The sequence below is a fragment of the Amphibalanus amphitrite genome, unplaced genomic scaffold (assembly GCF_019059575.1).
Source record: "Amphibalanus amphitrite isolate SeventyFive unplaced genomic scaffold, NRLGWU_Aamphi_draft 000148F_arrow, whole genome shotgun sequence".
NCBI lineage: Eukaryota > Metazoa > Arthropoda > Thecostraca > Balanomorpha > Balanidae > Amphibalanus > Amphibalanus amphitrite.
The window spans coordinates 97,617-118,201 of NW_024881643.1; the positions used below are offsets into that span (position 1 = coordinate 97,617).

Sequence of the window (20,585 nt, forward strand, 5' to 3'; positions counted from 1 at the left end):
ATATCACGCAAGGAAAAAGAACATTGAGCGTAATGAGGGAAGTTTGATTATCAAATGGTTAATATTCTTCAACGTATCAATGCACTAGGAAGTAACTTCTGCAATTCTATTCTTTCGTATTATATTTGCGCAGTAGCCAGTAATTGTAGGAACTCATATGTATGTCGACTCGTATGTCTGTCAACTCGTATGTCAACTTTAGAAGAGCTCTGACAGCAGATTGAGTGATGTTTGTCTTGATAAATGCCAATCCTAACTAATATAATGAGTTATTTTGGTAAAGACCGCCTTTTAGCGAAAAGTTCCGATAGAGTTTCTTTCTGCCTGCCACGCCCTTTAGAAAATGGATCCACACTAATGAACAGCGACGGGAGAGTCGCGTGTTCTTATCTGTTGTGTCTTTTGGACGGCGGTAAATTGGACTTCTTTTGGAGCTGGGACTCAATCGATCCACCCAACCCCAAAGCTGAGGCACCAGTGAGTAGCGTCTGGCTGGGCTGGGCTGCCTTCTGCTCATACCTATCTCTTTGGACGCTTCTCCCTCTGAACTGCCGGAGCCGACCGGCCGGATACCGTCCTGCCTCGGCTAAGGTCTGCCACGTGCGGTTTTGGCCGCAGGCTCTGTCCACGTGCGTCATCGGCCGGTGCTGCTAGCCATGTTCTGTGTTGATCCGGGCGCCGCGGTTCGTGGGCCATGCGTTGTTGGGTGTTAGCTGACTCAGATGGGTTCACGGTCTACTTTGGTTCGTCCCGCATCAAACAAGTACTGTTGCTCCCGGCTATGTCGGAATTCCGCTGAAAGATGCCCAAGACACGACATTTTCTACCCGCCATCGCCCATCCAGAAAACATCTCAAGAACTTTATCAGAATCAAACGCCCTCTTTCTTCTTTTGTTTATAATGGCTTCTACATTTTTATTCGTATAATGGTTTCTGCTCTGTACTGACGCTTAGCATGTTCCGGAGTATTTATCGAGGTTAAGTAGATGCTGCATCAAAATGGGGACCAGCCAGGCCACTGCGCGTCTCTTCATTGTTCCGAGTTCTTTCCGTGTCCGACGTCCATACAAAGCTGCTGTGAGCCTCGCCCCTCCCTGCCCCGCGGACCGTAGCCCGTTGGCCCAGTTTGGCAGCCGTTTTTGAGAATGGAGGCACTCGTACGGCCTCGCCCGGCACGCTGCCGACCGTCTCGGGAGGCCGTCGACCTCGACGGTCGTCGGACGTGCCATAACGTCGAATTCGACGGGCGGTGAGCCGGCGGACCTCCCACCCTGACGTCGGCAGCCAAAAGGGCACCGCATGCCGCAGTCATGAGTGGCGGACATGAAACTGTTCGGGCGTTGAGCGGTGCGCGGAACTGTGGCCAGCTCCGAGAACGCTGCCCGCTCTGTTGTGGTCGTGAAATTGGGCCGTTCCCTGTTGACGCTTTAGTCATCCGAGCTGCCTGTGGTTGAAATAGCGTGCATTTGTTAGATTAATTAGCTTGCTTCTGGTTTGAGCACTCTGACAGAGGTGGCTCCGTGCCATAGGTCGTTCCGTAGACGTCATTCTGGCAGGGCTGCGAGGATCCGGTTGGCTGCCTGACGTCGGTGATGAAGGGCTTCATTGCGAAACCTCTGGTAGTTGGTCTTATGAGTGGCTATCAAGCTATGATGAGTTGTTGACACGACCCCTTGGTTGACCTCTGCCCGCGTCGATGTCGTGTCACGGGGCACGGAACGGATACGGTGGGATCTGCAGCAACCGTTTGAAGGCCGTTGACGCTTCTCCATTCCAGCATCGTCTCATTCAGTCAGCGGTATTTATGTGTTCCGCTTCTGTGGCTGGCTGCCCTGGTGGCTGTTCAGGTTTGCGGTCCGGTCTATGGTCCGGTCTGTGCTCGGTCTGTGGTCCGGTCTGTGCTCGGTCTGTGGTCTGTGATCCAGTCTGTTCTGCCTGTCCCGTCTGCAGTACCCCGCCTCCTGTCAGCCCGGAATCCCGTTTCTTCTGGAGAGGACAGGACTGGTGGCTGACAAGTGGACTGTGGTCGCGGCCGGGATGCCGGCATACCGCCGCGCGTTCCTCCCAAATGAACAGAGGTGATGGCGGGTCGCGGCACTTCCGCCAGCGCGGACATTGTTTGTGTGCGGAGTGGGGTGTCTTCAGTCACCCGGGTGACTACGGGGAGATAGAGCGATCGACAGTCAACACAGGATAACGGCTGCCCGCTCTCTGCTGTGAGCGAAGCACCCTGCACAGGGTAACTTAGCCAGAACATTCGAGGCGGTGGGTAATACACGTATAGGCAGGACGCCAGCACAGCTGCTCAGATTTGCAATGGCTGCCAACGGAGCTGATTTAGGAGTGTGTCGCACCTTATACGAGGCCTGCAGGCGCGCCGTGGATGAAGCCAGAAGCCTGAGAGATGGACGAGGAAGTCCCAAGGTCAAAAATAGATTTGTTCTACCGATTGCGAGCTACGAATTCATGAGCCAATTCTGTCCAGTCTGCGGCCAGTCTGAGACAGCCGTGCTGAAGTTTCCAACAGTTCTCGGAGTTTTGCTATCCGGACAGTGCTCTCTGGGCTACCTGACGGACGCCTTTCATTTTAACCGGTCACCATATTTACTGCTGTCCACAAACCCGGTCGGCCAGACAACCTCTGAAATATTTCTCCGAATGTGGCGTTGACCGGAATGGGCGTCGTCTGAGTTATTTAGAGGTAGCGGAACTGTGTGGTCGGGGTTCCGGACCAGCTGCCATGTCTGAAAGTGCTCAGCGTGGTAACGGCACGTGACTGAGAGCCACTGTAGGTGTCTGGAGAGCGCTCCTGTTGATGTCAACTGAGACTCACCTATAACTGTCAGAAGAGCGCCCCCATCGGGATCTGAACTGGTTGAGTGCTATGCTAGGGCTGTGGCCTGTGAGTCATCCTATTTGGTCATTGATCGGGTCGGTAGTTTGGATGGCCGTCTTGGGTCGTGAAGTCACCCTTCCCGCCGGACAGCGACACGCCTTAGGCACGCTTGGCTGGCTCTGAGCTCTGACTCACCCGTGCCCCAGCTGATTGGGTATTACTGCGCCATCAAAATACAAACATGCAACAGCTGCGCCAATTTATCTTGATCACAACTGAATTAACTAGACGACTCCTGTTTGACTATGCAATGCTGGCGGCGTCATAAATTTGTGAGGCATACTCGTTGCGCATGAAATCTGGACACCGTGTGTTATGCCAGCTATCATGTGCCATGCATGCACCTACATCGGATCGTGTCGTATGTAATGCTGACATACCACCGTGACCAGAGTGTGTAACTCGATCAAGGCCGCGTTGCCCTGCGCTCGGCCGTGGCTCTGCTTGTCATGCCGCTGCTCAAGCCACGGGCCCTGCTGCCGCTGCTCCCGCGGGCTGTGATCCGGCCGTGCCGCTGCTCCCGCGGGCTGTGATCCAGCCATGCCGCCGCTCCCGCGGCGGGCTCTGATCCGGGCGTGCTGCCGCTGCTCCTGCGGGCTGTGATCCGGCCCATGCCGCTGCTCCCGCGGGCTGTGGACGGGCTTTGCCGCTGCTCCCGCGGGCTGTGATCCGGCCGTGCCACTCCACCCGTGGGCTGTGATCCGACGGCGGGGTGAGGTGGTCCGTGAACGCCGAGCCGGTCCCTGGCACCCTGCCACGGCCGCCTTGCCGCCGCGCCGCTGGCCTCTGGTGTCGGCTGCGGTGTGGAATGACGGCAGCAACTGTGGATGGAGTCGTGCACCGCCCTATTGCTCCTGACTGGAACACAGCGCTAGTACCCGAAAACTTGGTCTTAGTTCGTAGAACTGCGGCATCTGCCGTCGGCTCTGCGTCTATCCAGCGGTGGTCCTGCCGAGATCGAGCAGAGTTATTAATCGCGACTGCAGATCTGTCTACTCTGGTAGAGTGCAGAAGTGTTTGAGTGGGCCGGCGGCTGCAGCGGTGCGCTGGCCAGTTGAATGATGGTTGGCGACCAGCGCCGGTTTGCAGCCCATCAGTAGCGGTCACCGTTCTTCGACGCGTGGCGCCGTGGCGGACTGTCAGGTCACCATAGCGCCGTGGTGGCCGTGCGGCACACGTCAGAGCCGAGACAGCATGGTTTACTGACCCGTGCGCCGAGCAGCGTGTGTCACCATCTGTGTCAGATTGCGTCAGTGGATCAGCTGCGAGCGGATTGGTGTTTGACGTTCGGCCATCATCCATAGCAGCTTTGATGACTGCCGTGCTGCCGCTGCGGAACGGGGACTAGCGACGACTCTGGACAGGACACGCAGCAGCTCCGACATCTGAATATACACAGACACTGCGCTACGCTATTCATGAGCGATGTGTGGCCGAATGAATGCTATTCTGCTTTTCAATATCTGTGATGTGTCTTGTGATATTTATGCTGTTTGTTCTTCGATAGAGGCTTTCCCTGTATTTTTCAGCTGTTTTATCTAAAGCCCCGCCATGACGCTGAGCCCCAAAGCCGTCCCTATCTCGAACTGCCGCAACCCACACAGTCCCTCTATAACTGTCTATCGCTGACCTTTTGCAATGCTACCCATTCCGACCAGAAAAGTAACCCTCTCCCTGCCTGATGGCGCCAGGAACTGACCCTGTGATATGCCATTGTCCTGATCTAGACAAGGTTGACTGTGTTGGACTCTTCTTTGTTTGGGCAAACTTATGTCCTGCATTTCTCGCAGATCTCTTTTTTATTGATTTTCCCTGTCTGTTATTGCCACGAGTTGCCGCTCACTTGTTGGGTATCAGAGACGGACAGCTGTGACAGCATCGGTACTAGCACACCTGTTTCTATTTTCATTGGTTCCATTTATTCTTCCAAAATGTCATCCCCTCACCCACCACGTGTGGCGGAATTATCTTCACGTGCACGGACTATTCCTACGCACAACCACCACAAAGCCTCAACCACCACAAACCCTCACAAGTCACAACTACCACATATATTCCCTGACTGCAGCCATACCATGTGTCCACCAGCGTGGGCCTAACCCAGCCTACCTTTTCCACCAGCCATGGAGACGGCGACTGCGACGGCCAATGGCGGCGCCGGCGACGCGCCCGACACCAACGGCCTGTCAGAGGAGGAGCTGGAGCGGCAGAGGATGCGGCCCGCCGATGTCGACGCCGACATGAGGGAGATGAGTCGACGGAAACGCGTCGAGGCTGTCCTCCAGTCGCCCGCCTTCAGGGTAAGAGTCGTGCTTAGACGGGAGATGGGGAGGAGTGCGCTGGCAGGGGTGGTAGTAGGTATAGAGTGGGTGGTTTGAGTAAGGGTGGGAATGAGACTGCTATCGGAGAATGTTATTTATAACAGTAGGTGAAATAAATGGTGTGGCAGAGTTGGGGAAGTAACTTGGGTATGTACCGAGGATTTGGTGTTTTGTGTCACAGCTGACTGAGACGAATTTTGTTTGAACTCTGATTATACTGGATTAGTATGATTGCGCGGATCAACACTGGAGTGTGGGTTGTTTGGTCAATATTGGTGCCTGGGCTAAGTTAGGGGCCGAAGCCTGGGATTGTTGGCCACTGGTCCACCACCGGCCCTGTTGGTGTGCATAGGCTGGTTTGTGTCTGTCAGTCCTCGACTGGTCAATGTTTATGTCTGCGACTGCTTGTGGCTGAGTCATGTACCGTGGTATGCGTTTCCTGGTTTCATCAGGACCGCAAAAGGGTACAGACATTTCTGCGGTCTGTGACTAAATGCTGATCTAATGCGAAGATCAATGTGGATGGTACATTGTGGAGGTTCTAAAGCCTGAGGGGGTGTTTCGTACATCCCAGTGCCATGAGTCCATGACTAAGAACGTTCTGTACTTTGTTGGCCGACGCGAGTGTCTATGTGATACCTCTGAGATCATCGGCATCAGACGATACTGGGCAGGGCGGATACCAGAGGCCATCTGGGAGACTCGTGCCCGGCCTCCAGTCTGAGTTCAATCCGTCTCATCACTACCACGGCTCCCGCTCCTATCCTATTCCCTATATCTGACTGCCTTTACGACCCTGGTGGCTAGAACGCAGACCGACCCATACTGCAATAGGACCCACTGCGCCCCTCCCAACCGTCCTGAGAACTAGCCCGCCGATGTTTATTGATCACCACTTCCCGGATACACTGTCCTTCCTAGTAGCGGGGTCAGAGGCCGCGCTGATCAATAAACCGGTTGCGTGCCGTGCTCTGCACGCTGTCTCTGGTGCCGGGCGTCCCTCTGGCTGCCGCTACCGGTGGCGCGTGGCGTGTGTGTCGGTACCGCTGGCCGGTACAGCGGCACGGTGGTGGTTTTTGCGGCGGCTCGGACCGGCGCCGGCCGGGGTGGGCGTGGCACGCTCCGGCCGACGGTGGCGCCGCCTGGACGCCGGCCGTGCATATCGATGTAGCCGGCCGGGTGGTGCGAGCGGTGTCTGGGAGGGGGGGGGGGGGGCAGACAGCACCCCTGCACTGGGCAAATGGAGCCGGATTTGTTTGGCAAGATCATATGGAATTCGATTCTTGAGTGATTTTACTATTCAGAGTTTTAACGACCCCCTGGGTGACCCGATGTGAGTGAATCACGGCTATTGGGTTGAATGAGTTGACTCCGGTCACTGGCTCCAGGATATTTATCAGCCCCTTTGCTGTCTGTGTGTTGAGCTAACACTCGTTATGTATCGCCGTCGGGTCGTGATTCCGACAGAACTTGGCGGCAGTACACTATATTGTACTAACTAAATTTCCCGCACCACCGCGTCCATACCCTGTTATGCCTTGGTGGCGTGCTGGAGACGCCATTGTCATGGGTCACTTGTGATGGCTATGACACCATCGAGTCTGGTCTCAAAATAGCCGAGCTTACATTAGCTGATGGACTCTGGTCCTCGGGTGTGTGGTCCGCTATCGACATGGCTGACTGTTTCTGAGCCGTTCTCGCCGCGTTATGTCACAGTCAGCGTCGAACCGTGACTCCAGGAGGGTAGTCGGGCTCAATGAGAGGATGGTTTCTGCCTGCCAGTGGAGGACGCCAGTCGTCATTGAACGGTCCCGGACTCGGCGAGACGCCGTTCGGTGGTTCCCAGCTGCGTCCTAGGCACATCTCAACGTGACTTACGCGACTCGGGCTGTGCTGTCATTGATTCAATGTTCATTCATAATTGCTATGCCGCTACAGCAACAGTCTTGTCATTACTGCCACAACCCTATTTGACGGGGACCTATTCGACGGGGACTTAATTATGATTATATCAGCTCATCACTCTGCCAGTGCAGTGTTTTTAGCTGCCCTGTATCGTGTACGTTGTTATGTGCAGCTGTGCAACCGTCGTGATGGAGAGGCAGGAGGCAACTGAGTAGCCCGCAAGTCAATGATCAAACCTGAACCGCTGGGGAGGGGATGCTAGAGAAGTGCTGGCTAAGAGGAAAACAATGTCGTGTCACCTGTTGCATGTATAAACATTGTTGCAAATATAGATTGATGGCTGTTGTAGTGGACACGGTTGTTACAACGGCCGTGTAATGAGGAAACCGGGTACTTATTTACCCTGCTTCGCTTAGGGTTAGTGCCCTTATACATAGAGAGGTTTGCTTCTTTGTAGATTTATTTAATTACAGTGCATTCTCTCACGATTTACTGGTTATTCGCTATTTAAGCTGGTTCTTATTCTTGGGTTGTTAAGCTCGTGTTTTTTTATACTCCTGAAAATTGATGATAGGTAGTCTATGTTTTCCTATTCTCTGTTGGGATCTGTATCACTGCATAATGTTGGTTATTGAAGTTTCCATGCTCTCACTCAAAGGCTGTGTCCTCTGACTGCTGCTGGTGCCGCTCGGCGCTCCCCACTGAGATCCCACACTGACGGGGTCGCCGCTGTCGCCAGCGGCAGGGCTGGTGTCCACTCACCCCTCCCCCTCCAGTGGCGGTCCTCGGGCGGGGCTGCGGCGCTGTTTGTTGTGTTTGCTGACGGGGCGGCGCGCCGCCTGTCTGGCCGCTGGGTCAGCGAGACGGTGGGACGGGACGGGTAGACGGTGGGATTGGGTGGTCGGACTGTGGGACGGAGTGAAAGATGGTTGATGGGATTGGTAGGTGATGAAATGATTCGGATATTTTTCTAACCTCGTTGGAAGTGGTGGAACAAGTAGCTCTGGCGATGGAACTGCTTGGTGTCTATTCTGTCTACCATATTGAGCCTTGTTCGCTGCGAAGTCGTACTGTTCAACGTCCGCTCTCGTGTGATACTGTACCGTGTGCCCCGTGTGTGATTTTGTCTATTTGCCCCTGCATAACTGCGCGTGTGTCTGTCTTCCATTTAGCGTGCCCCGTCCTCTGGTTCTTTGCACATTTATCCGCACCTGTATGTAACCGCCGTCTCTTCTGTCCCCAGATGGAGCTGGACCGTCTGGTGGAGGCCGGCATGACGCAGGGCAACTGTGTGGGCGGCTCCACCCTCTCCGATATGCTGGGCTTGGTGCGCGCAGGACCCGTCACTGGCCGAGGTAACCGCCGCGCCTACAGCCTCCGACAGGATATTGACATCGCGATACTATTCAATTCAACTATGTGGACTCAGAGACTTGTTTCCTAGCACTGAGCTAGACGGTTTGGCCCGGCCGGACACTGGACAGCCATACCAATTTTCCGCTATCCGACTCCGTTGGACGCAGCTTGCACAGTGAAGTGATGGAGGGCCGCTCGTCCCCATCGTAGGCTCTTATCTGTCGCCAGCATAAGGCTTTGAGCCAGAATATCCAGACAGGGCTGTTCACGACAGGCTCGCTTATCGACTTCGAACCTTGATTACACCGCTGAACTGCAATGAGTAAAAGGACTGCCACGTGTTTTCTTTCTAGCATCAGTCTCTCGTCATTGGGCAAGGTACTCATGTGCACTTTCTGCAATCGTTCTAATCGGTTCAGTCATGTGCAGACCACGTGCCTCGTATCAAACGGCACGTGTCTCGTGTCAAATATGTCACGTGTCTCGTGTCCATTGTGTCACGCGCCTTGTGTCAAATGTGTCGCAGTGGGATCAGGTCGCGATGGCGTTATGCCGCACACTGTCGCACATTGTTGACGCCATGCTCTGTCGCCCTCGTTACACAGCTGGTCCAACACAATATACCGCGCGTAACACCGCTGCAGTACGTCCCGCTGCCGCGCCGGGGAGAGGGGCGTGCTCACCGGACCGGAGCGGCCCGCTGACCCCATCCCTCTGCCCGCAGCGGGGATGCAGTGCGTGCAGCCGATCGCCGACCTGCGCGGGGCCGAGGCGGCGCAGCTCACCAAGCCGGAGAAGATGCTGCGCTGTAAGCTGGCCTCGCTGCTGCGCGTGATGGACATGTTCGGCTGGGCGCAGGGCGTCTGCAACCATGCCACGGTTAGTGACTGAGGAATACCCTCGGTAGGATGAGTGTGGGCCGTGCTGGTTAGAGATCTTTGGTGTAGATAAATGAGGGACGTGTGAAGGTTTTGGACGCAATGAGACATGGTGGTTCTAGTTGAAAGAGATACGGAGGCGGGCAATCCAAAAGCTCAGCTGGGGTCAACGTTTTGGCTGTGCATTAGATTGCCGACGACAATAAGATCTCAGGCCCACCCACAACTGCCCTTGGTTGTCTGAGCCTTTACTCCCGGTGCCGACAGCCCGTCGCCCAGCATGCTTATCGGCTTACACTCCGATATCGGCTGCTGTGTGTACCCTGTGTGTCAAGCCCAGACTGATGGGGACCGGCGCCGGTTATCGTCCACTTTTTGTGTACTCTAGCGCTCTAGCGCCTATCTCGCTATCGCCATTCAACCTGACCGCTGCGAAGTTCGCCGCGTAACGTAGGTGGTCTGACACTGAAGGAGTGCAACTACGTTCGGGTGTATTGGCTAAACGGGTTTGGTCACCATTTTCCTTTAATGTTTCCTGTGGCGAGTGAGTACGCGTCAATGATAATCCGTCCAACTGTCCTACGTTGATGCAAATTATTCCAATTAATTACACGATAAATTACAGTGGATGTGACGTCAGGCGTGCATGTGTTTCTGGGACATTTGCAGAGTAGCAGCTTCAGCAAGCAGTCACTGATCTGAATAAGTATTGCTGAAAAATTGCATCATGAAGTTCCCTTTCATTACCCATATACACCATCTCTTCTGGATATTCCTTCAGATGCAGCCCCGTCGATCCTCGCGCCACCGTACACTGTCCCCTGTCACATCGATGATGGTCGCGTCCACAGTTCACTGCTAACACCTCTCCGCCGCCGACAGGTGCGGCTGAGCCAGGATCTGGAGCACTTTCTGGTGAACCCGTACGGCCTGCTGTACGGCGAGATCACGGCCGCCTCGCTGCTCAAGGCTGACATGCAGGGCAACATCGTGGCCGCCGGCAGCAGCGGGCTCGGCCTCAACAGCGCCGCGTACGCGCAGCACGCGGCCATCCACGCGGCGCGGCCGGACCTGCGCGTGGTGTTGCACGTGCAGGAGCCGGCCGTGGTGACGGTGTCGGCGCTGCGGGCCGGCCTGCTGCCGCTCACCGAGCACGCCTGCGTACTGGGTGAGGTGAGCGTGCACCGGCTGCCGGCCGACGGCGCCGACCCCGAGCACCAGCGGCTCACCCGCGACCTGGGCGTGCACAACAAGGTGATGCTGCTGCAGAACCGTGGCGCCCTCTGCTGCGGAGAGAACATCGAGGAGGCCTTCTTCCTGCTCTCACACCTGGTGGCCGCCTGCAAGAACCAGGTCAGTGTCGTGTTGGTCTGGGTTGGATGAAGGGTGTTGCGGTGGAGTAGCAGGAAGAAGTATTTTCTGTCGGTGGAAAGGGACTGCGAGATAAACGGGAGTCGAGCAAGGGTGTCTTATTTCTTGATTTGTATGTGGTATTTCCTTATTTCAAATGGTGACCGCTTTTCCGGCGCCGTAATGTACCATTCATTTATTATCGATCACATGAGTTAGGTCATGCTCCCCGTGGTACGTCTGTACGCAATTTGTATCGGTCGTGGTCTCTGCTCTGGCAGGTGTGCCCTCAGCAGTCGGCGCCCACTGTCGTGTACGGTACCTAACCGACTACCCATCGCCACACGCCTGACTGTGTGACCCTCCGCAGACCACTCCCAGTGGCAACTCCTGTCCGCCGACGATCGGACAATGACCTGTATACCTGTAATAATACGCCAGCCTGTTTTACCCTTGCTTCTTTTAACCCCTCCCACTCCGCTGGCTTCCAGGTGGTGATGATGCCTCTGGGCGTGGACAACCTGACGCTGGTGGACGAGGCGCAGCGGCAGCTGGTGTTCGAGGAGTCGCGCCGTCCGCCCACCCGGCCCACACTGTCCTCCTCCGGCGAGGAGCGGCCCTCCCCGCGCAGCCAGTGGCGGCTCGGCGAGCTCGAGTTCGAGGCCCTGATGCGAGTCATGGACAACGCCGGCTACCGGACCGGACACATCTACCGGCACACGATGCGCGCCGAGGCGCCGGCCCACCAGAGCGACGTGGAGTACCCGCCGGCGGCCAGCTCCTACCTGGCAGATATCGACGACGTCTTTAAATACAGGTGGGCGTTCGTCAGAGGGGTTGTGGTGGCGCACTGTCGGTCGCTGGGGGGTCCGGCCAGACTGGCTGGCGGGAACACTCGGGAACGCTTCTGGGTGAAATGGTTGCTCATTTGCTTTGAAAGCCAACTCAAAGTTTTGCTCGACTTCTTGATAGTTTCTTGTGAGTAAAGTATCACGTTTACTCTTCGATGATAGTGAATGCATGCATAACATGGCAAATCTGTCAACTGGGAGCGAATGCTGAACGCTAGTATGCCCCACGTGTCGCTGGCTGCACTCATCGCTAATCTGGCCGCTGCTCTGCTCGGCAGTCCGATGCGGAAGACCCGGCCTGGCGAGCGGACCCGCTGGCTCAACACACCCAACGTCTACCAGAAGGTCGAGATGCTCGAGACGGGCACCAACGACCCCAAGACCATCTACAAGGTAATGTGCGGAGTGTGGACGTCCGGGGGCGCCATCGGGGCCTTGATCCACGATTCGTGCGAAAGTTGGACAGCGCCGCAGCCCTGCACTTTTGCATATTCTATTTCCTGTGTTCTGTGGCGACCATGTCGGTTGCTGCTCAAGTCAGCTAAATAATATTTGGGCGAAACTGTGTGCGTTTACTGTCAGTGCGTCATGCAATTGATGCGTGATACGGGCGTCTTTTGCTAAATGCACATCTTCAAATGCATGGAAAGTTGGCTACCCACTCAGCCTCAAGTTATTGCTTCTTTTGGTCCACCTGGTTATTTGGTCGCCTTGAGTATTCTGTCACACTGACTGGTGTTGTGTGCATTGACTTGCATTTATGTGTCTATTTTATCGACAATGTAGTTATTTCATTGCGCCGTGTACATGTGTTTCAGTGGGTGCCAGACGGATCTCCCTCGCACGGCAACACGCCCATCAAGGTGGACGCTGCCCTGCAGTTTGTGCCCAAGAACACCAACCCCAAGGAGTTCAAACAGCTCCAACAGCAGGTGAGACAGTGACACTGTCTGCGCTGACAGTGACACTGACACGGACACGGGACACTGCCCGGCGCTGACTCGCTGCCGGCTCGTGGTAGTCGTGGCAGGGTGCTGGTGGGATTGTTAGTCGATCGGGATTCAGAGTGTCCGGCTAGATGTCGTCCCGTGCGTGTGACTCCTGGTGTCTATATCCAACCGAGTAGACTTGTTACCGTGAAGTGTAGAGTGCCGCTGTTTCTGTATCATTCGCATGATGTGTATTTGGCATAACTGCTTTTGGTGCCGTTTCATAAGTGCTACATTTCATGTGATTGTTGTTTATATTCGATATCATCCTTCTCTAGCACACTTCTGCCTCGCCTTATGGTCTTGGCTGCTGCTTCCCGACTGACCGCCCGCTCTCTGTCCGTCAGATCAAGGAGAACCGCCGCGGCGGCGGTGTGAGCGCCGGCCCCCAGTCACACATCTTGGAGGGGGTGTCCTGGGACGAGGCGCGTCAGCTGCAGGAGGCGGCGGAACAGCGTGCCGGCGGCGACCAGGTCAGATGGAAACATAGAATGGGAAGAAAGGGACATATGGGGAGGAAGGGTCAGAAGGAGACAGGGTAGGGGAGGGACTAAATGAAGACAGGGAGGGAGGGATGAGGTTTTTGGATACAGAGGAGGAAAATTTGGTATCGATTGGACATAGTTGGGCTCATGATGTCACAGAAAGGACAGGGTAGAAATGGAAGACAGCAGAGGTGGCTGTTACCGGGCTGAGCAGCTTGCCTTTAATAGCAGGTTCTTAGTGCAAGACACATGTATCAGCTGAGACGAGATCGAAACTTGTCCTCGGGACGAACGCATCCGGCATGAAGACTTCGCACGAACACTTGGATGGGGAGGGGCAAATATGAAAAAGGGCACTGTACACGCACAGCTGCAGCCTGTGACTAGGTTCAGCAGTCGGATGTATGACTCGCCGACGGGGGACAGATGTTTATGCGTGGTACTCCACCTGTGATGGGCCTGAGCTCTTGCACCGAAGTGACTCTGTTGTTACGACCCTCATCGGAAAAAATGTTTTGCTCAGCCGCCTTACATTTTAACATGCTTATTTCCGAATTCGCGCTGCGTTTCAAGTCCTCAAAGCATCGGCATCATCATGGTCGACATGGTCTGTATTTTAGGACAGTTAATGTTCCTGTTGTCTTTTTGTACTGACCGTGTGGTGTCTGCCTGTCCTGTCCACCAGGTGGTACTCGTCGGAGCTGCCTCCAAGGGTATCATCCAGCGCAACTACCAGCACAACGCCACCGTCTACAAGACACCCTACGCCAAGAACCCGTTCGACCAGGTCACCGACGAGGACCTCGAGGAGTACAAGCGCTTCGTCGACCAGAAGAGCCGCGGGGCCAGCGGTGAGACTCACAGGGAGCGGAGATTAGAACAGGGATTAAACGAATCGGGCTTAAATGTAAAGAGTGAATGTCCATAAGTATTGTTTTCGAGGTGGAACCTTGCAAACTTGTTTTGTCTTCAACAGCACTTAGTGAAAAAAATGTAGGTAAGCAATTGGTTGGGGTTTGAGATTTCGGCTTTAGTCAACTAGTTTGCTAGACGGCAATGATATTTCCCTCGCTAATTTGTCATTTTTTTCAATTTGCACAATCCAAGCGTTCACACAATCCAGTGGATTCTTGCTTAGTTGATAGTTTGTCCGTTGTCATTGACCGCCAATGTGGCGCCGCACGGCTGGCTGTGTGTAGCCCCGTGACTCTCTCCGCTCTCTGTGTGGCCGCTCCCTCTCCGCTCTCTGACCGCTCTCTCCCCTGTGCCCTGCAGTGGAGGCCGAGGTGCCGGCGCCGGTGACGGAGGCGCCGCAGCACGCCGAGCGCGTCCAGCTGCCCAGCGACGGCGAGGAGGCCGACGTGAGCCGCAGCTCGGCGCCAGGTGACGTCTCAGCCGCCCCCGCCCCCGCCCCGGCCGCCGCCGCCGCCGCCGCCACCGCCGGCCGCGTCGATTCCCCGCCCTTCTCTCCATCCGACCACGAGGGTAGGTGGCACGTGCCGTCCGCCGCATGGTCCTCCCGGCCGGCCCGCCCGCTGCCCGCCCTCCCAGTCGTCAGCCGTGGCGAACTGCCGGACCGAGCGGGCGCGCCGGCCGGGCGGAAAGGCATGCTCTCTTCCACACACTGTCCTATCTCTCTGATGTTACTGGCTCTGTAATTTGTGAATGTGTTTCACTGAAGGTGGTTTGTTGGGTGGTATGAAGGGGATGCACTGGCATGTGTGTTTGGAAATTGGTACACCGGACGGTTGTAAACTGGGCCCAGATGTGGTGGTTATCGGGTTTGCCACATTGACGTAATGTAAGGGCTGATTGCCTGCGACTGATTTAGGCCGCACCTTCTGGCTGCACTAGGCGGTGGGGCCCCTACCGAACGGTCCCAGACAGTTTGTCACGGCTGCCTGCCTCGAACACGCCTGAAATTATTTGTCATGTGTGCTTGTCTTTGGTGACTCCGAGATGTGTGGTTTGGGGTACGGTCTTCTCCTTTCCGACTGTGACTGGCATGTAAGGCATAATCGTCTCCGGCTCCCCAAGGGACACCTGTGATCGATACTTGAAAGTTTAACTTCTCTCCAAGCATGACGTTTCACTGATAGTGCACAATCGGTAATGCGTATAGGTATCTGTAAAGAATCCTGGTGCTTTCTCGATTGTCTTGAGAACTCCATTTTGGTCATGAGTAATGGCGTCTTCACACCATCCTGATGAATGACTAGTATTTTGCACAAACTGCGTGCTCCAAGGACGGTTGCATGGATCACTTATGTCCTCATATGAATCCTCATTCCTCATATCCATTTATCCATTCAAATCCTGTGTTACATCCCTCCCCCTGCCTTCAATGCAAAGTCATATACTCATATTTCAGTTTCATACGATAGCATTATTGATGCTCAATTGTGTTTTTGACTTCATTGTACGTGTTCTTTATCTGTTGTACCGTTGATGCGTTTGTTTAACTGGCTGCATTATTGTTTGTTTATTTAGTTGTCTGCCTAGTATGGTTTGGTTCCTTTTTGGTGCAATCAGTGTTTTGTTATATGGAAAAAGTGGCACATTATTTTGGTTTTGCTGCGTACATTCAGCAGCCGCTACACAGTGCATAGTCGCTCTAGCGACCATTATTATATCTTCCTTTGTGTGGGCTATCCTTATCAGACTTCCAGTGAATGTGCGGCGACTGCTGATCACGCGGCCACCGACGGGCGACCCGTGTCCCACAATTGTGTCTCTGCGGATACCGTGCCACCTGTCTCCTCTGACCGCGCACGCGCCGCGCCGCCCGTCCACAGCGTCTCTGCCGCCGCTGCCGCCGCGCACGGACCGCGTGGCGTCGGTACAGGTGCCGCGCGCCTCACAGGCGCACCCCGTTACACTGACGGCCGACGGCAGCGTGTCAGGTGGCGTCACACGTGTGCCGTGACGTGTCTGTCCCGTCCCATCTCTTTTTGTGCCGTTTGGGGTGATTGCCAACTAACCGCTGTACCGGGATTCGCGTCTCGGCTCAGCCCGCCCGGCTAGAAGGCCGCTGTCGGGTTTGCTCCCTTTGTGGCGTGAGTGTGATGTCTCCAGCTTCAGACGCGCTGCAGGAGAACGGGCAGCCGTCACGTTTGACTGTGTGAACGCCAGCCGTGTGAACGTCCTCTGGTCCGTCAGCTTACCGTGGTGTTTCACTAACTCAGTTCGTTGTGTTTACCCGCGGCGTCTTGTCCGCCTGGTGGGTTTGTCGTGAACTAATCCATAGTTTGTTTTGGTGTGTATCTGCTCTAACTCAATCGATTGATATCGTGTATTACATTAGTTGATTGATGTGTCATTAACCTGATCGTTTTATCTGTCTCACTAATGATACACTTACCTCAGCCGTTCGCCGTATCAGTTAGACACGGTCTGGCTCGCTCGGCCTCTCCGCCTGTGCGGGTGGTCCGTCCGAGCGGCGGCCGTCCCGTGGTGTGTCTGTATCTCCCTCTGACGAGCCGGTCGATCGCAGAGGGTGAGCCGGAGTCTCCGCGCTCGGCCGGCCGGCCCGGCAGCCAGCCGCCAGTCTCCCCAGTCAGTCCGGCCGGTACCGGCTCCCCGGCCTCGCCGCGGGGCCTCGCCGGCACCCACTTCCCCATGCCTCTGGCCGAGAACCCGCGCGTGAAGCCGGTGCCCCCGGTGCGCGCGCCCACAGCGCCGGCGCCGGCGCCGGCGCCGCGCTCGGGCACCGCTCAGCGTAAGTGCGGCCGTCCGTGGCCGTCCGTCCGGCGGCTCGCTTGGCTTGGTGTTGGGTCGGCCATCTGCCCGTCCGTCTATCCGTCTGTCCGTCCGTCTGTCCGTCCGTCTGTCGGGTGGACCGTCAGCTGCAGTGGTCGTGGTGGTCGCTGGGGCTCGGGAGCGGGTGATGTCCGTCCGGCAGTCGGCGTCTCTGTCCGGCCGCTGTACATACATACAGCTGGACATATTCTGCTCCGGTGTCCCGCGTGGGTTGCAGCTTCGGGACTCTGCAGAGGGCCTGTCCTGCCGCCGCCGTGTCGCGGCTGTGTCCTGTCCGGCTCGGTGGCTTCGAGCGTTCTCATTTCTCAGTCCTCGGCAGCGCTCCACTGACCTCTGGTGGCATTTACGGGAAGCTTCCAGCAAAACAAGCTAATTCAATAATCTACACGGTCCGTCGGGCTCCAGTCTGTACATTTGCTTAGTTGTGCGATGTGCGACTCGCACAGCTGATAGCAAAATCAAACGGCGCTTCAGGACTCTCCTTCCTACATTCATCAGCACAACGGAGAAATACTTAATCGCTTTTGTACCGTTCGCTTAAAATTATAACTGGACGTATAACAGCTTTTGTACATAGTGTCTATTGTACTTATCTGCTTTGCTTTTACGTTTGTCGCCTTACATCATTGCTGGTTAGTGTTATAACCATTAGCTACTAATGCTCATTCGTGAAAATTCGTTTATTTTTTCGTTTATTTTGTTTCGCTGTTGAAATTTGATAAAACAGCTATAAAAAGGATGTTGCAAGTCGAGTAGAATATTTCTCTTTTTTTGCTCTTATCATTTTCATTTATATTAATAACTTTTAATATCGAATTACAATCGTTCTCCAAGGAAGTTCGTTTGAGGTATGCGGCATTGTATTGGCTTTTTTCGCCTGGTCTACCCCTGTCTCCCGATTGCGGTGCAGCGGTGCTTGACGATCGCGATGCAGATGTGGCCAGTAGCCAAACTTATGGAATTATGGACGCTGCATTCACCAGTGGTATCAGATCTGCTCGGCCTACCTCATAGTCTTGGACCGTTGAACAAGTGCGCACAATAGGCACTACTGGCCCCCGCCCGCACCAACTCGTTCCGACTGAGCGGTGCAGCGCGACTGACCTCTGTGACCCGTGCTGACCCACAGGTGACCTGACCGCCAACGGCGACGAGACGGACACCGGTCACATGTCGACTGTGTCTCACACCGATCAGGAGGTACGTTCATGGCGCGGCGGTGACGAGCGACCGCCAGGCGCTTCAGACATCCTATGGCGCTGGAGATGGTGGGGTGGGTTTGTGTTACGGGGGAGGGCCTGGATACTTAGCTAACTGCCTTCGGTGGCGATGGTATGTCAAAATGTTAACACCTTGTTTTTATAGGATATCTCTACAAGTGAGGCATCGAAGAAGGATAAAAAGAAGAAGAAGGGCCTGAGGACACCCAGCTTCTTGAAGAAGAAGAAGGATAAGAAGAAGGACAAAAAGGAAGAGGCGTCCAAGTAAACGAACGGCAGATATTATTAAGGTTCGTTTTATCGAGAAAAAAAAAACGAAAAAAAGTCTGCGCTGTCCCTTGTTTCACCGAGATCTCTTCATCTTGTAATTGCCGGGGGTTGAGGGATAGTTGGAGTCCCTTAACATTTTTTATCACATTGAAATCAGTTTGATCAGGGATCTGATTTGCCACCTCATTTTCTGGTTCTAGGTGATGGGATTGTTTTTGACTATTACGTGCAGGCTGTTTTATAAACAGCTATGGTTCTTACCTCTTGGTGCCTGTGTGTGACAGTAGCCCCTACCATTTGCAGCCACTGCCGGAGAGACGAAGTGAGCGGCAGCGCGCCAGTGGCTCGCCGAGTGTCGCCAGTGGCTCGCCGAGTGTCGTCAGTGGCTCGCCGAGTGTCGTCAAGGCTCGCCGAGTGTCGTCAGTGGTGCTCGCCGCCGGCCGCGATACGACGACGGACAGACGGCGTCACACGCGTGTGTAAGTGAGAAAGATAGAGTGAGTGAGTGAGACGCGAGCAAGAGAGCGCGCGGACTGTCCGCCGAGCCGCTGTGAGGAGAGCAGGACAGCGAGTCAACACGCGTGATCGGGAGAGGACGAGATAGAGAGACAGCCGCTGCCGCACGGTGTCCGAGGTGGCTGGATGTGGCGGCCGCGCGGGTCCGGCGGCGCCCCGCCCGGTCCGCCGCCGGCAGCAGCCGCCCCGCCGCGAGACAGAGCTATATTACTACTACGCATGTTTTAAAATTCACGACAGCTTGTGTGCATGTGTTCATCGGAGTACCGCCTGTGGGCCGAAGCTGAATCAGTGATTGTTAGCTGTGCGCAGAGCCGTTGGTCGGCGGGTGTGGCCGTCGCTTTGGGCGTGTGCTGCGCGCCGTGCCGCCGCCGCCGCCGCCGCCGCCGCTGTAAGTACCGCTGCCTACTCCTCCGATATGTACCGCCCGACGCGACAGGGAGGAGGAGCAGAGGCCCAGCTGAACGGGCGACGACGCGGCTGTACCCCGCATCGCCGCGCAGCGAGGCGCCGGAGACACCGCCGCCCCCGCCCCCGCCCCCGCCCCGATCGTACGCAGCTGCCGCCTCCGCCCGGAGGGCCGCGTATTCGCGCCCGGAGGCGGATGGCGAGCCGCCCGCCCCCGCCCCCGCCCGGCCCCCGCCCGCAGGTCAATCGTGCTTCTCGGAGATTCACGTTACGTTCGTCTGAAACTTGGTTGCTACGGATGCAGCTATGTGAAAATAGAGAGACACTTACATTGTAGAACGATTCTTATTTACTCGCTGGCGCGCGCGCTCTTTTGTACACAGGCAGCCATTTTATCTGCAAGGTACCCAGCGGTGTGAATACAGTTTGATCTTCTGGTGGTGGCCGTCTTTTTCAGATTGACAGATACAAACGCGCTGTGGAAATCGGAGGGTACGTGTCATGGAAATGTGTCGCATTTCATGGCTTATTTTGTCGGGCCGAGCTGGCTACTTCCGTATGCTTCCGTACTTCCGCTATGAAGCGATATCCGCCTGTTGTGCACTTGGTGGGGGAAGGAAGAGAGAGAGAGAGAGAGAGAGAGAGAGAGAGAGAGAGAGAGAGAGAGAGAGAGAGAGAGAGAGAGAGAGAGAGAGAGAGAGAGAGAGAGAGAGAGAGAGAGAGAGAGAGAGAGAGAGAGAGAGAGAGAGAGAGAGAGAGAGAGAGAGAGAGAGAGAGAGAGAGAGAGAGAGAGAGAGAGAGAGAGAGAGAGAGAGAGAGAGAGAGAGAGAGAGAGAGAGAGAGAGAGAGAGAGAGAGAGAGAGAGAGAGAGAGAGAGAGAGAGAGAGAGAGAGAGAGAGAGAGAGAGAGAGAGAGAGAGAGAGAGAGAGAGAGAGAGAGAGAGAGAGAGAGAGAGAGAGAGAGAGAGAGAGAGAGAGAGAGAGTGAGAGAGAGAGAGAAGACAGTCGGACATACAAAGACAGAAATCGGGACAGAGGAAGATAATCAGATAATGATTGTTCAGTACCCCGATGGCTGACCTGACCGGGGCCGTCGCGGCTGATGTGCCAGAATGGGTCCGGGAGCATGCTCATTCAGCGACCAGCGGCCCCGTTGCGATGGCTGAACTGACCGGTGGCGGCTGACTTCAGCCGAAGCGTGTCAGATTGCGAGTCCCGGGTCATCCAGCACCTCAGTGGCTGACGGGGCGTTCCACGACAAATCGACAAGTGCCCTGCACCCTCATATTTTATTTTTTGCTTAACCCGCGCCCCACTGGGGTCTGCGTATAACACGCCCTACTGGGGGGGGGGGGGGGGCTATTCATAGCCCCCCCCCTCC

The 20,585-nt window shown here is 55.5% G+C and overlaps 1 protein-coding gene across 10 annotated transcripts in view; it reads left to right on the forward strand.

The window, feature by feature from the left end:
- LOC122382826 (protein hu-li tai shao-like) overlaps nucleotides 1-19,645 on the forward strand; it is a 36,731-nt gene extending 17,086 nt beyond the window's left edge. For 2 of the 10 annotated variants that reach the window (XM_043368646.1, XM_043368645.1), the window contains exons 3-17: nucleotides 5,019-5,197; nucleotides 8,367-8,478; nucleotides 9,204-9,358; nucleotides 10,240-10,710; nucleotides 11,199-11,524; nucleotides 11,837-11,951; nucleotides 12,377-12,490; nucleotides 12,895-13,020; nucleotides 13,718-13,883; nucleotides 14,308-14,517; nucleotides 15,828-15,935; nucleotides 16,526-16,750; nucleotides 17,921-17,991; nucleotides 18,157-18,301; nucleotides 18,585-19,645. In XM_043368646.1, coding sequence (XP_043224581.1) covers nucleotides 5,021-5,197; nucleotides 8,367-8,478; nucleotides 9,204-9,358; nucleotides 10,240-10,710; nucleotides 11,199-11,524; nucleotides 11,837-11,951; nucleotides 12,377-12,490; nucleotides 12,895-13,020; nucleotides 13,718-13,883; nucleotides 14,308-14,517; nucleotides 15,828-15,935; nucleotides 16,526-16,750; nucleotides 17,921-17,991; nucleotides 18,157-18,279 — 2,499 coding nt within the window. In that variant the 5' untranslated portion in view covers nucleotides 5,019-5,020 and the 3' untranslated portion in view covers nucleotides 18,280-18,301; nucleotides 18,585-19,645. The remainder of the gene's footprint in view (nucleotides 1-5,018; nucleotides 5,198-8,366; nucleotides 8,479-9,203; nucleotides 9,359-10,239; nucleotides 10,711-11,198; nucleotides 11,525-11,836; nucleotides 11,952-12,376; nucleotides 12,491-12,894; nucleotides 13,021-13,717; nucleotides 13,884-14,307; nucleotides 14,518-15,827; nucleotides 15,936-16,525; nucleotides 16,751-17,920; nucleotides 17,992-18,156; nucleotides 18,302-18,584) is intronic. The other 8 variants (XM_043368647.1, XM_043368648.1, XM_043368649.1 and 5 more) reach the window with 4 other exon arrangements.
- Nucleotides 19,646-20,585: the final 940 nt, after the last annotated feature.